The following is a 12,061-nucleotide window of genomic DNA, read 5'->3' as shown; positions in this document are numbered from 1 at the left end:
CATAGATAATACTCTACACCTGGCTATTCTAACTGTACATGCCTAAGAATACAGCTTCCAGGACATCTCAGATTTCACAGTACATGTGACCTGGAGAGGTTGTTAAAAATACAAATTCCTGGACCTCACTGCCAGAGAGTCTGATTCTGTTTCAGTAGATGTGGAGTGTGCCTTGGCAATCCACATTTTTAGCAACTACTCTAGATTATTCTGATACAGAGGAGCTGTGTATCACTTGGAGAAACATTATTTTTAGGGGTAGTTCAGTGCAAATGAGTAGATTAAAAAAAGAAAGGAATGTATTCAAGTCCAAGGAGGCTTGAATGTATTCAAGTCCAAGGAAACATTATGCACCAATTTTGCTTTTCGTAAATTTAATGTATGGGGAAGTTTGTAAAATTTGATGTCTACTACTCTCTGCTAGACATTTTATGTATTATTGCACTTAATCCATACAATGGTCTAAACAGGAAAACTCTCCACTCATTCTATTTCGGGGTCTCATAGTTAGCAAGTTGAGCAGCAAGGATTGAACACTAATCTTTATTTTGTGACAGTGATGAGGGAAGCTAATCACAGTCATGATCAAATAAATATCTGAGCAGATAAAAATCTAGATATATGTGTAAAATTATACAGAAAATGTGGTTATTGGGGATTATATTGTATCTATCTGTAAAATGTGGCCATTTGTGAGTGAAATTGTGCTTTTATAAACATAGCATTTAGAATAATTATTTATCATATATGATTATTATTTTTATATCAAGCATTCTTTTTTTTCAATCCTACAAATTTCAAAGTACCTATAAGGTATGTATTATTGTCCTCACTTTGCAGAAAAAAAAAAACTGTACTCGATGACCATAAGTAATATACCAAACTCACTTAGCTGATGCATAACAAACATAAATCTCAACATTATGTCTTCAGAATTCTAAAAAACAGAATTTTAATGCTTGCCTGCCTGACTTCGACTTTCTGCTAGATGTGGTTGTATTCAAACACCACATAGAAAAAGTGGAGTAAGGTTTTTAGTCTATGAGTTGATCCAGTTTTAAAAATGTAAAAATACTCAACTAAAAAATGGTAACTATAGATATACGATAATATAAATTCAGGAAAAAACATTTTCTATAATGCCTATTTTAATATTTGACTATTCCTGTTTGTGAAATGGGATTTTGTTTTAGAATTGAAGCAAATATATAGAACTTTACATTGAAATATATTTTCTATAAAATATCCTGTAATTACTATTTTATAACAAGAGATGTAATAACACTTGATTAATTCATTTACTTAGAAGGTTAAAACTAAACTGTTTTATCAATTTGTGCTTTCAATGCTTCCAGGATTTCAGATGTCATTGTAAGTTAATTTTCAGTTACTTCATTGGTAGCTGTATGGTATCTCAAAATTTATATTTTTGATTTAAATATTAACAACTGTGTGAAAATCAGTTTGTTCCAAAATAAATTACACTTTGTGGCTGAAAATGTTAATTGCCATGTTTGTTTATTGTTTATTAATTTTATTATTGTAGGGTTCCACAGGATTCCCTGGGTTTCCAGGTGCCAATGGAGAGAAAGGTGCACGGGTATGATATATAAATATAATGTTTTGAACTATGTAATATAAATGTCCTTAGCTAGACATAGTGGTGTGTGCTTGTATTCCCAGATATTTGTGAGGGTGAGGTGGAGGACTGCTTGAATCCAGTAATTCCAGACCAGCCTGGGCAACATAGCAAGTCTGTCCCTAAATGAATACATGAATGAATGAATGAATGAATGAATAATGTTCTTGCATGAGTACTCAGTCTCAGCACCAGACTCATAATTTATTGTGATATACTGTATATTGAAATTATTTAAACTGTCTTTGATAGGGAGTAGCTGGCAAACCAGGCCCTCGGGGTCAGCGTGGTCCAACGGTAGGTGCCTTGATTTAAAACGATGTGCATTTTTCATATTGAATTTAGTTTTTCAAGATAATTTATTTAAAAAAAATAAAAATTGATTCATTGCCTTTGGATTTGCCAGGCACTAATTCAGGTTCATCTTTTGTTCTCTTCTGCAGGGTCCTCGAGGTTCAAGAGGTGCAAGAGGTCCCACTGGGAAACCCGGGCCAAAGGTATCATCTGCATGTTTTCTGTTTGGATGTTGTTGTAGGTTTATTTTCTAGACAGATGCTATGAGAAGGAATGGAAACTCATTTTTCTTTCTCTTTTCTTGGTACCAGGGCACTTCAGGCGGTGATGGTCCTCCTGGCCCTCCAGGTGAAAGAGTACGTATAATACAGCTACATAAGAGAAAATGAAAGTTGTTATTTCTGCAAGTATTTAGATTTCGGGGAAAAGCTGTATGTCTGCTGATACAAGTGCAAATTTATCCACAAAGTCTAGTCTGAGTTTAAAAATGCTTATTTTTTAATTTATTTCCCTTCACCAATAAAAAAGCTTAATCAATATGTTCTAGTAATTATGTTACAGAAATGAGAAAAATGTGTATAGCTGGACTAAAATATCACTCTTATAGTCAAGCCTATATATATATATATATATATATATATATATATTTAAATACACTTGAAACATCTTTGTCCTCTTCTCCACCTTGCTTGCTTTCCACTTTGATACTCATTTTGTTCACAGAGCTGTCAGCAATATTATGCCAGTAAAAAACAAGATACTAGTAGCCATTAAGCCAGAATCAATATACATTCAACTCAAGATGAAACATCTATTCCACTAAATAGAATAACTATTTAGTAAATTGATTTTTAATTGATATAAGATGAAACCAAATACATTTGAACAAGCATGCCCTTTGTTTGGCTTTTTTGGCAAAATATAGCATTTTTGTAGCCAGATTTTTTTTTTAAAGCTATATTCCTGATAAAAATTTAAATATTAGAATCTGCATTCCTTTAAAAAAGTAGAATCATTTCTTTATATTCTGTAATAATATTTCAGTATTATATAGTCAGTTTAATGTATTTCTGTATATTACTATTTGAAATGCATAGTAGGTGTTTTACAGAAAACAGAAACGCCTTGCAATGCATAACCTATAATTGAAAATGAATAATTTTTATTTGAGTAGAAGTAATGAGCAAAACTTGAGTTTCTATTTGTGACAAAAATAGGAGTAGATAACACACAAGAATAAACATTTAATTAGAGTTGCTTTAAGTCTTCGGTTTGTATTTAACTTTTCACTAAATGTTTCTCACTTTTGATGAACTGTTCCCAAATTAAGTCTATTTATCCTGTAAATTTTGAGCTTATAAATAATACATTCATTTGAAGTATTTTATGGTCAAAGTCATTTAAATAAAATACATTTAAATTAATTAAAATGGCAAAATAATTAAATGGAGTAGAACAATTTAACAAAAAATAGCACAACTATGAGTTTTATTTTTAGACACCACTTATTCTCTCCTCATGCATTTGGTTTTGTCTTCCAAAATGTTATTGTCAACAATATTTCCTTACAAGTGAATATACTTTTGCTGATACTGAATTTTAATTTGAAAAACAATATTGTCATCCAACAGTATGATTACTTTTAAAAACACTTGGAGAGAGAGAAAAGTACCCCTTGAGGATTAAAGGGGAGAATTTTTGTTTTGTTTTGTTGTTTTAGTAATCTAGGTGGATTTATTTTTGATAAATATTCATACATTGTTTTCAATATCTGTGTAGGAAGAACATATTTCCTGTATTCCTTGTGGTTGATGAGACATTTCACCTCAAATATGCCTTCATTTTCTGCCAAGAATTTTTAATTATCTTGAACCACTTAGTTCATGTCTTAAGCACAAAGTTGAAAAATGGCAAATGTAATGCCGTAAAATGTTTTCTTCAAAATATGTCAGTTGGAAAGTTCAGGGAATTAATTCTGTAGTATCATTGGATAAGAAAAAGAAATACCTATTTTTGCCCATTTCAATGGACTTCCTCTTTAACAATACATTTATATTTAACTATATAGTTATATATGACATGTATATGTATTTATGTATATAAAAACTTTTATTAAGATATTGTACAAATTAAACGTGATTCCTCATAATCATGATTTGTCGATCATTGATGCTGGTTATTAAAGGTTAAATATAGCTGTTAGTTAGGTCTAGCATTACCAAATTAAGTGAAATCAAAAATGGAACAGACAGAACCAAGACACCTAATTAAATTTGAATTATATATAAAGAATGAGTTATTTTTATCATAAGTATTAAGTATGCCTTTTGTGATATTTAGGATATATTAAAATTATTCATTATTTATTTAAAGCTCCAATTTAACTAGGCACTGGATATTTTATCTGGTGATCTGGTTTCAACACCATCTATACACTGAGTCATTATGGATTTTTTAAATCCCACCTGGAGACTATTTTGATTAATACAAAAAGAGTACGTGAACGCTTTCTGTGAAAGGTTATAAAGATTCAATTTTGCATTTTTGTTTATTTAAAGTAATGATTTTTGAAATGTTTCACTCTTAAAGAATTTAAATTTAAACTGTACTTGAAAAATAGCAAAATTTTAGAAAGCAAAATAATATTTTAAGAAATCAGGAAAATAGAGTTTGCTACATAATAGAAGGAATACTATTTTTTAAAATTCGTACTTAAAATGATATTTTATTTAGGAATCATAGTTTCATAGTTTAATAAGAGTTTAAAAATTTATAAGTTCCTGAATTTTGCCCAGTGGTTTTGGTAGTTTCATGTGACATCTATTTTTGTTGATTTTATATATAACTTTGAAGTTACTATTTTAATGTAAGATGCTGGTAATAGTACCAACTGTACAAACTTGTGATGATTTCTGAACTAACATTGGCTTATAAATGGTAATGAGATTTTTCTTGGGACGGCTAGATTGGTAAATGGAAAGTAAATTCTATTGAAGGCCAACTTCAGTAAACTCTATTTTTGATCAGAAAACTACATAAATCCTACCCTAAGTATATTGCTTAAAAATTTTATTTATATTATCTTTCATAAATCTTTTTAAATAAATGCAACTATTATGTTCTGGGCCTATAAAGGATTATCTCTTACCAATTATTTTTTCTGCCAACAATGGAGTCACTGTAATGGAACCTACTTTATGCAGTTTAAAAACAGGTAAATTTGAGAGATGAATAATATAGTTAATTAAAAATCAAGCCAAAATGATATAATATTTTATTTGGATTTAATGTTAATAACTACACAATAAAGTTATTTTCATCTTATCTACAAAAGAAACTTATACATGAGTAAAAAATATATTGACATCATCCAAAATAAACATATTTTAAATATGGAGACTAGTTAGTATGTTCTGTGGTCTAGCTGAGCTAGTCACATACTTTCTCTTTTAGTTTTAGAATCTATGGCTAGATACAGAACACGGATAGAATAAGTTTTAAAACAGTTTTTTGAGGGGGGGGCTAAGGAATTGAATTGAATCAAAATATCTTTCTTCTATGAATGTTTCTGGCCAATGTTAAAAGTAAAGAAGCTGCAGAACTTCTCAATTATTATATGTTGTCTTCACTTTTAAATCATGAGTTCTAAATATTTACAGTGTTCCTGAGGTAACACTGATGTGATGTGCAGTTTTGAGTAGAGTAGTGTGAAAATTATCCATTTTGCTTTTGGATTAGCACTTACTCTAGTGGTGCATTAGCATAGTTTTGTCACTGTGATGAAGAAGCTGGATGATACATTGTATTTCATCTATACAAATCAATCTCACAGTATAAAGATGCGTCCTCTAAGGCATGTTGTTAACTTCTCCCCACTGCTTTTTATTTCCAGGGTCCTCAAGGGCCGCAGGGTCCCGTTGGATTTCCTGGACCAAAAGGCCCTCCTGTAAGTGTCAGAGCTTCTCTTTCTTTTTCTCTATTTGACATTTTCAGAGTTTTGAGAGTCACAGCTTACACTTTCAATATTTGTTAGATATAATATTGATAAAATCTCTATAATATTACAATTGATATCAAAGAAAGTAAATATTTTCAATTTGTGAAATTCAGAGTGTTTCTGAATATAATTTCAACATCTCTTATTAAGCATTCGTTGAAAGTATGCCAAAGACTAGAAAAACACAAATATAATTCTCTCAGTCAGCTGCTCTTTGAGCTGCTCCTCCATGAATGTAATTGATGACATTAAAAATTGTTATCAACTGTTAAATATTTGGTATATTAGAATTTATCTTTATCTTCCATCACAATATAACCTTCTTCAAATATCACTTCCTAAATCCCTCCAACATTCTGATATTACTTAAATCTTGCAAAGATTTATTTACATTAATATATCTGTCTTTATAATTGATTATTTTTGGAAAATGTTTGTATGTATTGTTGATAATTGCTTTGCTCATGGAATACCGTTTCATTGTCAAAGAAAGACACTTGACTCATTTTTTTCCTCAGACTTTTTCAACCCATTGTCTTATGTATCTTTCAACAAGTTTTGAGCCATAGATAATGCATGCATTTTATCTCTAAGAAGTATCACAAAGATAATAAATGCCTACACTTGAGAAGCATGCATTCGAGTTGGAGAGACAAGACAGGAGGATTGGTTTCACTGATAAACAAAATGATTTTTATACTATGTTTCTCTAAGAAGTGAAACATTAGAGCATGAAATAAAAATATCTTATTTCTCTGGTATGCAGTTTTATGATGTTTGAGATAGAAATGTCTTCATCTGTCAGATAAAGAAAGAAGAAATTAAGGTGGAGAGATATATAAAAATAAAAAACTCTTCCTGTAAATTAATTGGTTTATCTTTATTATACCAGGAAAAAAATTATATATATATATATATATATATATACACACACACACACACATATATGTGTATGATGTATATTCACATAGACATATATATATATATATATATATATATATATATGGATCTAAATATTCCCTTTAGATTCTGTTAATCTCATGACCATATCAGCAGATTTGAGGAACAGACAGTCATCCATGTAAGAAAAAATTTGGCTTGAAATAATTAAGGCTTATAGCATGACTACTATGAGAAACATTCTATTTAGAATAGAAAAAGCCAAAACTCAGTGCCAGTGAGAAGTGAGAAAACATCTTTAAACAAATACTTACACATTTTCACAGATTGCCTTGCCAAATCTGCATACCCTCATTTAGATGAATTCGTTCTCTCTGTCCTGTATGGGGTGGCCTATTTTGATGAAAAAATTTACTTTTACAAAAATACCAAAAAATTATTTGGTAATTAGTCTGCTTATTTTATTGGCTAGTAGTTTGTAGCCATTATGGTCATTTAGGACTAATAGTTTGATATTAGAAGTACATATGTAAATCAAGAAAAATGATAATGACACAAATTCTTAATGCCGTATATTAACACTAATCCCTCAGACTATCTAGGAAAGCCATTAAGTATTACGTTGCATTCTTCCCCGGATACAATCACTTAGAGCTAAAATTACTATTTTAAAGTATTAAAATATTTTGCAATGAAAGTGTTATCTATGTCAGCGAATATGAGATATTTAATTCTTATATTTACAGCTTCGTTAAAAAATGTAAGTCTTGTGCTAATAGCAAAGCACATCATTTAAGATGCACTTTATTATGGCGAAAAAAAAGCCAGACATACTTGATATCTTTCAGCTGTCATCCTCTATGTAAAACTTTTACTATTGCCCCAAATTGAAAGCATGTTTATCGCCAAATGCATCAAACTAGTGATAAGGCACAGAAATTGTTATATTTGCTATTTTGTAAAACTGGACCTCAATGAAATCTACTAGCAATTAACTTCAACTTATTTCTGTATGTCATCTCTAAACTGAGGGCAAAACCAAGTCTTAGCATTAATATACACACCTAGTGACTGATAGAAGGGCATGTAATATATGTTTTTGCCATGGTTAAATGACATCCAAAAATGTTTTGGGCCCTTGGTTAAAAACATTTTCCAATTTTGTTTTTTGAAGAAGAGGATGGCAGTAGGTGGCCCTGGAAAACGTGAACAAGTCACTGAGCAAGCCACGAGGTTGTGAAATAGCATAACAGTTTTTAATTAGAGTTGATAATTTATACAGCCACCAGGATGTCAATAGACACTACTTAAGGGAGCAGAGATGGTTCTGGCACTGCCAAAAACCTTTCTCCTGAAGTACCTAGCCAACCTAGAAAAGTGTTACTTAGTTGGAAGAAAGCTATCTGTGAAATTATAATTTGAAGCAAAGTCTTTTTTTCATACTCAGTTTATAAGAACATATATTAAAAATAGATGTTCAAAAACAAATTTATTTAAATGATTAACATACAGTGAGAGGTGCATCTGTTGAAATTAAAAATATGATTATTAAAATAATCATTTACCTTTATTTATCCAGAAGGGTAATAATATTTCTGTCTCTACCCATTGACTATGTTTTAAATTTTGAACTTGATACCTAATGGTTACTGAATAGAATGAATAATCCATAAGGCAGTCTAAAGAAGCAGTCTCTTTCTACAAGTATTTAAAATATAGGACCCTCACACAGTTGTTCACTTGAAGTTCGTAGTTAATCGCTTCATTTATTTCTTAAGCCATGACAAAGACAGCATCCTTTATAGAAAGTGATAGCAGTAGATTTGCTCTCCAGTACTTCATTAACATTATGCTTTCAAAAGGACATTAAGAAATCCACTGGGAAAAATTTGTCCTGACAGCTTCTGAGAATTGAGTATACGTATTGTTTCCTTTACTTGAAAAAATTTGAGAGGTAAACTGCCATTGTTTTTATGAGTTTGTATTTCTTTTGCTTTTTTTGTTTGGTTGGTTGGCTGGGTTTTTTGGTTTTGTTTTGTTTTTGTTTTTGTTTTTTTTTTTGTTTTTGAGACGAGTCTCGCTCTGTAGCCAGGCTGGAGTGCAGTGGCGAGATCTCGGCTCACTGCAACCTCCCTCCCGGATTCAAGCGATTTCCCTGCCCCAGCCTCCCCAGTAGCTGGGACTACAGGAGCACACTACCAGGCTAGGCTAATTTTTTGTATTTTAGTAGAGACAGGGTTTCACCATATTGGTCAGGATGGTCTGGATTTCCTGACCTGATCCACCGGCCTCTGCCTCCCAAATTGCTGGGATTACAGGCCTGAGCCACCGCGCCCGGCCTTCTTTTACATTCTTACCCGTTAGAAGCTCAAATCACCACTAGAGGGCACTATCTTTCTCTGTTATCCAAGTTTTAATGCACCGGGAATTCAATTAGGAACAAATCACCAAAAAAAGGGAAATATTCATTTTTGAAGTGCTAAAGAAGTAATTTTTTTCACAAAAATGAAAATACCAACATTTGCAAATATTCATTTAAAAATTATAGGTGCAAATTTAATAAATTTATTTAAAGTAAAATGTTCAGAAAAGACTTCTATAATTCTATTTTGGTTTCAATTCTAGCTACAGAATTATATTGAAGAGATATATGTGCATATTACCGTATATAAAATCAACAGAAGAACAAAGTAAAATATCTAATGAAAATACAAAAAGAAAATTTTCTAACATATGACATTTAGACTATAAAATAATTAAAGAAATATTTACAACATGTGATGTTTAATATTTGTAATTTCAGGGACCACCTGGGAAGGATGGGTTGCCAGGACACCCTGGGCAACGTGGGGAGACTGTAAGTGACCTTTTACCCTTATTAATAAATTACATCTCTAGCTCCTCATCAGTTCACAGAAAGCTACTTTTTAATGAACACTTCAGTTACTCCATTGAGGAACATTGAAAACTTAGTTTCATTAAGACCTTAATTGAAAGATGTACATAAATGCATACATGGACACAAGAAATATATTTCAGGAAATAGGATGTTAGTTGACATGATTGTTCTTATTGTCAACCGCAGCATTTTAAGGAAGAGTTGATGGAGAAGACACCATTATTTTTTGGACACCTCAAGAGAGTCACTCTGACTCTTTCACTGAAGTCTGTTTATGGATACATTCTACCCACACCCATCACCTCTCCACTCTCTAAAGACAGCAGATTGCAAATAGTCATGCACATAATGCAACATTCTTTTATCAAGAACTAAGGGATGAAATATTTGCTGATATTGGACGCATTAGCTATAATTGGTTGGGAACTATGTCAAAAGCATCCTCTCATGTGAAACAGGAAAAAGTAAATCAGAAAAGGTCACTAAATTTTACTTAAAAACTATAAAGAATATAACAGTAAACAAATTGAATGAACAATTTACCACGCATATACAATTTGGGCAGAGAGAAACTAGCAGCTCTATTATGTTTACAGATCTTGGTGAGCTTATTTATTTTGCCACGGTTACAAAACCAGTCATCTGGCTATCCCAGTGCATTGTTATTCTAACCAGAAATCAGCATGGATTGGCATATTTCCATGGAATCAATTCTTCCGTCTCACCAATGATTACTTTTATCTAGATTTGTCAAGGAAACCACAAATTCAGACTACCTTTGACTATGTAGTTGAAAATCATGGTAGGTATTTGGTCAGTCTGAATACATACTGGAGTTGCACAGCAATGTACTATAACAAATCTGAAAACATTATGAATTTTCTGCTATGGAGGAAACAATCTCTCAACAGCCACCCAATTCCTGTCTTGCTTACCATGTGGCAATTCTGAGTTTCACCATTTCTTAGTTTTAGCCAGATGGGAAACTTCAGAGTCTTGGATTTCAAAAGCGAAATCAAAATATGATTTAATGAGACCAAAGAATAAAATGTTTGGATATTCTCTTGGGAATGATATCTATATTAGGAGCAGAAATAAACTTTCTAAAGGAGAATCAACATGCGATTTGCAATGCATTCTCATTCAAATCTTTCAGCCAAATCATTTCAAATAAAGTCACTTTATAACTTCCTGAAATAACTATAGGATATTCCAAAATGTCTTCTGAGGAAAAGATATCCAGAGAATTACTGTTATAAAATTATTTTTGTCTGTGATTTAATCAAGAGCTTTTATATCTAGCCAAAATAATTATATCACATATAACACTGAGATTTAAACAGAGAAGAAAAAGGCATAGTGTTTCTAGAATGAATGTTTCTGTTTCGTAGTTTTTCACAGATAAAATCCAGGATTATTTCTGAAAAATTATATTCCTGATTTCACATCCACTTTTAAGGGAATGTTGAATCATCCTGTAGCCTCAAACCTTTTTTTCTCACCTTGTTCTGTGCTGACCCAGATTCAAAAGATTGCCTTGCACAAGAGTCACAATCTAGAGTGGGCATTCATTCTTTGCCATATATTTATTATCTTATTCCAGTGGAGAAATTTTTAAATTATATTTCAGATTTGCCTCCAATCAGAAATTCATTAATTAAATGTTTATTCTGACTTCTCATATTCATTTGGGTTGTTTCAGTATAATAGAAACAATTCCTATTTTTTTCCTGGTGGCCTTAAACAGCTTCAGAGATAGCTCCTATTATATTGAAATGACCCAAATTTGTCTCAGAAACATAGCGCCAAATCCTGCATTGGTCCTAAAATTGGCTTAGTCTTACAGCGATGATCAGAAGAGAAGTTACACTTCTGTTGGATCTTAATAGCACGTTTTTGAAACTACCCATGTATATATCAAATTAATTTCCATTTTCAGCAACTTTGAAAAACATAATTTTACTAGCTATTCTAAAATTAAATGGTAAGTGTAGTCTTATTACATGACAACATTGAACAGGCACACCTTACTGTGCACTGTAAAAGTTTTCCTGTGTAGTTTATTTGTAAGATTCCCCAAGATCAAATGTATTAGATACTTGCAAACACTCTGAATGCTTTGAATGAGTAGACATATGGGCAACGCTGTCTTCCAGCTTCCTGAAATCCATCACTCACACAAATGGGCTAGCAGCCAAGACCTTCTCTTTTCCTTTAGAATATATGAGTGCAAGTCTGTGTTTTAATTTTTCCCAGACTTTACTCAATTAAGTATTGATTTTTAATCAATTACATTTAATTAATCATTATTGCAATCATTTTTGTTTGTGTG

The 12,061-nt window shown here is 31.5% G+C and overlaps 1 protein-coding gene across 3 annotated transcripts in view; it reads left to right on the top strand.

Annotated features, from left to right (window-relative positions):
* The window catches only part of COL11A1 (collagen type XI alpha 1 chain), a 213,456-nt gene that overhangs the window by 115,722 nt on the left and 85,673 nt on the right, over positions 1 to 12,061 (top strand). For all 3 annotated transcript variants that reach the window (XM_032262929.1, XM_032262930.1, XM_032262931.1), the window contains 6 exons: positions 1,547 to 1,600; positions 1,892 to 1,936; positions 2,083 to 2,136; positions 2,245 to 2,289; positions 5,826 to 5,879; positions 9,634 to 9,687. In XM_032262929.1, the coding sequence (XP_032118820.1) occupies positions 1,547 to 1,600; positions 1,892 to 1,936; positions 2,083 to 2,136; positions 2,245 to 2,289; positions 5,826 to 5,879; positions 9,634 to 9,687 (306 nt within the window). The remainder of the gene's footprint in view (positions 1 to 1,546; positions 1,601 to 1,891; positions 1,937 to 2,082; positions 2,137 to 2,244; positions 2,290 to 5,825; positions 5,880 to 9,633; positions 9,688 to 12,061) is intronic.

This window comes from Sapajus apella, unplaced genomic scaffold (assembly GCF_009761245.1).
Source record: "Sapajus apella isolate SASKATOON/1434 unplaced genomic scaffold, GSC_monkey_1.0 scaffold133, whole genome shotgun sequence".
In the NCBI taxonomy this organism is placed as follows: Eukaryota; Metazoa; Chordata; class Mammalia; order Primates; family Cebidae; genus Sapajus; species Sapajus apella.
This window is presented reverse-complemented; position numbering and strand designations above follow the sequence as displayed.